Source organism: Gracilinanus agilis, unplaced genomic scaffold (genome assembly GCF_016433145.1).
Source record: "Gracilinanus agilis isolate LMUSP501 unplaced genomic scaffold, AgileGrace unplaced_scaffold18930, whole genome shotgun sequence".
NCBI classification, from domain to species: Eukaryota; Metazoa; Chordata; class Mammalia; order Didelphimorphia; family Didelphidae; genus Gracilinanus; species Gracilinanus agilis.
This window is the reverse complement of record NW_025350172.1, coordinates 1-4199: the sequence shown is the minus strand read 5'-3', so window position 1 is coordinate 4199 and position 4199 is coordinate 1. Positions and strand designations below refer to the sequence as shown.

At 64.0% G+C, this 4199-nt stretch overlaps 1 protein-coding gene across 1 annotated transcript; it reads right to left on the bottom strand.

Moving 5' to 3' along the window:
- Positions 1-128: 128 nt before the first annotated feature.
- Positions 129-4118, bottom strand: LOC123254279 (sushi domain-containing protein 2-like; the record flags this gene model as incomplete). Its single annotated transcript, XM_044683324.1, has 7 exons — positions 3982-4118; positions 3652-3868; positions 3264-3415; positions 1045-1212; positions 622-796; positions 321-522; positions 129-214 (listed from the first exon to the last, which is right to left on the bottom strand). Coding segments are annotated over exons 1-7 (1055 nt in total), but the record flags the coding sequence as incomplete, so codon positions are not given.
- Positions 4119-4199: the final 81 nt, after the last annotated feature.

Genomic DNA, 4199 nt, shown 5'->3' with positions numbered 1-4199 from the left:
CCTTCCTGCCCCCCGCAGTCCCCTCCCCACCTCGTCTGACCCAAGTAGGTGGCAGCGTGTGAGCCCTGGGTACAGATGGGGAATCTGAGGCCCAGGCACCGCCGTGCTGGGCTCAGGGAGGCCCTTACCTGGCCTGGACGGCCCGCACACAGTGCACGGCCTCACGGTGGTAGGTGCACACGCTGTTCTGCTCTATGTCACAGCCATAATCAGCCTGGAGGAGAGACGGCCATCATTGGCACGAACGCCCCGAAGCCCCCGCCCGGCCCTGCCAGCCTCGCAGGCTGGGGTCTCCCCCCCCACCTCCCGGCGGTACTCACGAAGAACCTCCCGGTGTCAGCACGCGCCTGCGCCAGGGTACAGGGACAGTCCTCGATCTCCTCCAGGAAGTTGGGCAGCTTCTTGTCCAGTGACGCCCAGGCCAGGCACTTGGCGGAGGCCCAGGCGGCCGAATCCCGGCGGAAGTCCTCGCCCAGGTGCCAGGCCAGCGCGTGCTCGTGGCTCCACACCGCGGGCACGTCCCTGCGGGGAGGCGGGTGCTGAGCGGGCCGGCCAGGGCCCTCCCTGTCTGGGCCGCGGGAGGATGTTCCCGGAGGGGAGGCGGGCCGGTGGGGGGCTCACCTCTGTCCATCGGCGTGGCTGCTCCCGGTGACCCGCAGGGATCCCACCTCCCAGCTCTGATACTGGGGCTCGGCCGGCTTTGGGATGAAGGTGAAGTTGCCGTCGTTGGGGAGGCCCTTGACCAGGGTGTATAGGTATGACCACTCGGCCTTCCACTCGTCAGAGTAGGGCGTGCCTAGAGGAGCCAAAGTGTTTCGGGCCAGCCTGGCCCCTGGATGCCTCTCGCCCACCAGACCTCAGAGGCCATTCGGCCGAACCTGCCCGCGGTGCCCCGGCCGAGAGGACACCCCTTCCCACCGTCTCCCATCTACCTCAGCACCCTCCTGGTCTCAGTTTCTCCCTCTGTGAAATGAGCCAGTCAGCCTTAATGGTCTCTAGGTCCCCCCTCCAGGCCTGTTCCTCGCCCCTCCCCCCCAGCCTCACCGGTCTCTCGGTAGCCCCACAGCTCGATGTTGACTTTGGCTTCAGGCAACAGGTGGCTGTTCCAGGTAATGGTGAGGGGCCCTGAGACCCCAGGGGTCCCGTAATACTGCCACTTGGTCTCATTGACCAGCACGTTCTTCTCAGCGGGGGACACTTTACTTGGATGGACTGGGCAGGTGAGCATGGAGGGAAGAAGGTGGAGACGGAGGAGGGCGTTAGTCTGGCAGCCCCAGGGGGCTGGGAGTGCCCAGCAAGTGCCTTAGAAAGGGGCCAGAGGAGGCGGGCTGGGAGCCCCCCCCCCTCCTTCCTGCCCCCTGCAGGCACAGCCCTCACCCAGGAACTTCTGTCTACTGTCCCCCAGAAGTCCCCTCCCTCATGTTGACCGACAAAGGGAAGACCTGCGGGTAGAGGCCTGGGCTGTGAATTCCAATGCTGCACTCCAGGGCCTGGGAACAAAGCTCAAGCCTCTCCCTTCAGGGGGCAGAAGGGCTCTCTCTGGAAAAGCCAGGGATGACCACGCTGGCTCCATAAGGCCTGGGGGCCCCCCCTGCAGGGGCTCTCTCTGCCCAAGGTCTCTACCAGGTCTCTCCCCTGTTCTCCTCCAGCCCTAATGCCTCCGTCTCCTGACCTTGTCTATCTCTCTGCCCTTCTTGGCCTTGTGGGCCTGGGGATTCTTATCTTTAAATCTTAATTACCACCCCCAGGGGCACGTGCAACCCTGGATACCTTCTGCTGAGCAATGGGCTGGGGATTGGAGGACAACCTTTTGTATTTGCTTCTGGAAACAATAGGGAGCCACTGAGGTGGAGTGACAGGGTCAGATCTGCACCTCAGGAGAATCGGGGAAACTGGACAGATGGGCTGCAGCTGAGAAGGACCCTTCTCTCCCACCAAGAGATATGGCAGGGTGAGATGGACAAGAGATGGGGCAGAGGTGAAATGGACAAGAGATGCGGAAAAGGTGAAATGGACAAGAGATGGGGCAGAGGTGAAATGGACAAGACATGAGGCAGAGGTGAAAAGGACAAGACATGAGGCAGAGGTGAAATGGACAAGACATGAGGCAGAGGTGAAATGGACAAGAGATGGGGCAGAGGTGAAATGGACAAGAGATGCTGAAAAGGTGAAATGGACAAGAGATGGGGCAGAGGTGAAATGGACAAGAGATGGGGCAGAGGTGAAATGGACAAGACATGAGGCAGAGGTGAAAAAATGGACAAGACATGAGGCAGAGGTGAAATGGACAAGAGATGGGGCAGAGGTGAAATGGACAAGAGATGGGGCAGAGGTGAAATGGACAAGAGATGCTGAAAAGGTGAAATGGACAAGAGATGCTGAAAAGGTGAAATGGACAAGAGATGGGGCAGAGGTGAAAAAATGGACAAGACATGAGGCAGAGGTGAAAAGGACAAGACATGAGGCAGAGGTGAAATGGACAAGAGATGGGGCAGAGGTGAAATGGACAAGAGATGGGCAGAGGTGAAATGGACAAAAGATTCCAGAGGTGAAAAGGACCAGAGGTGCTCCAGAGGCACCCAGAGGTGAAATCACAGAGGCTGAGGCCCCTGAACACCATCATTCCATTGAGTGGAGCTGCTGAGGTCAGCAGGGACCAGAGCTGGGGGTCACCTAAGGCCCTCTCACCTCACTTGGGAGTATGGACAGTCAGGAAATGCAAGGTGCAGCTGGGAGGAGGGTGTCTTTGCCCCCTCAGCTGGCCAGATGGGATGGCTAGGAGGAGCCCTAGAGGTGAGCTCCGAGGACTTGGATTCTATCTGAGGAAAGTGAGGATCACGGAACGGGGAGGGAGCTCGGAGTCGGGGGAGAAGCTCCTCCCGGGCCCCAGAGGGTTGCAAAGCGGAGCAGAGGTGGGATGAGGCCGCGGCCAGGCCCGGCTCCTTTCCAGGAGGGCTGGTTGGACAGGAGAAGGCATTATCCGGCACCAGAATGGGCTGCCCCGCTGGGGAAGAGTCCCTTCAGGGGCCTGGCACTGAGGGTGGCCCCAGCCAATCCGTGCCCGTCCGGGGCAGAGGAAGGGGCCGGGGAACGGGAGCGGCAGGGAGCCCATGGGCTCGGGAGCTCCTGGCCTCAGAGGTCTCCGAGGCAGCCAGAGTGTGAGCGCAGAGGAGAGGCTGAGACACCGGGACGAGGCGGGCAGAGCCCGGCCCGGGCCGTCTGCTGGGAGGCTGCCAGGGGGAGGAGCTGGGGGGGGGCCCTACCTGCCAGCCAGCTCCCAGAGCTGGGGAAGGTGCTGCCGCCGTCCAGGGACACGCTGAAGGGGATCCAGCCGCTCTCGTACAGGAGGGGGGACACACAGTGGATCCGGCCCTGCTCGTCCACTCGGCCCCGCGTGTGGATGCTCTGTCGGAACCTGAAGCCAAAAGAGGCTGCCGAGGAGGCGGGCGAGGCGGGCACGCGGCTCGGGGCCTCCCCTCCTGGCACCCGCCCACGGGGACTCGGCAGATCCGGGTGCCACACGGGGCCCCTTCGCCCACCCGGCCCGGCCCGATACCCGTCTGACGGGGAGAACTGGTATTGCCCGGGGAGGGCCCTCGCCCTGGCGCCCTCCTCCTCCTGGCCTGGCCCGCGTGGGCCCCCCAGGCTCACCGGCACAGCACGGACGGCACCGAGGCGGCGGGCAGCCAGGGCTCGGCGCCCAGCAGCACGAAGTCCTTGCCGCCCATCACGGAGCCCGAGTAGGGCAGGATCTCGGGGCAGAACTGCCCGTAGTCGGGGCAGCAGGTCTTCAGGGATGGGCACGTCACGTGGCACGAGCAGTTGGCCCTGGCCAGGCCACAGTGGCCGGCACAGGAGTCCTGGGCGGCTGGAGGAGAGAGCCCAGAGTGGGGGGGCCGCCGAGGCCAGGCCAGGCCAGGCCAGTCAAGCCCAGCGACCTCCGGCCCCCCCCAGCCCGGCCCCCCAGCCCCCTCCCCGTACCTGCGGGCAGCCAGGGAAGCCCGCTGGCCAGGAGCGCGAACCACCACAGCTGCATGGCCGGCTGGCCTTAGTCTTCCCGCTCGAGCAATGGGCAGATGGGCTGGCAGGAGGGTCCGGTCGGAGGAGGCTCCAGATGCTCCCTTGGCCTTGGCTGGTCTGCAGGGAAGGCGCAGCGGCTACTAGAAGCCGCCGGAGCCCCGCCCCGCCCCGCCCCGCCC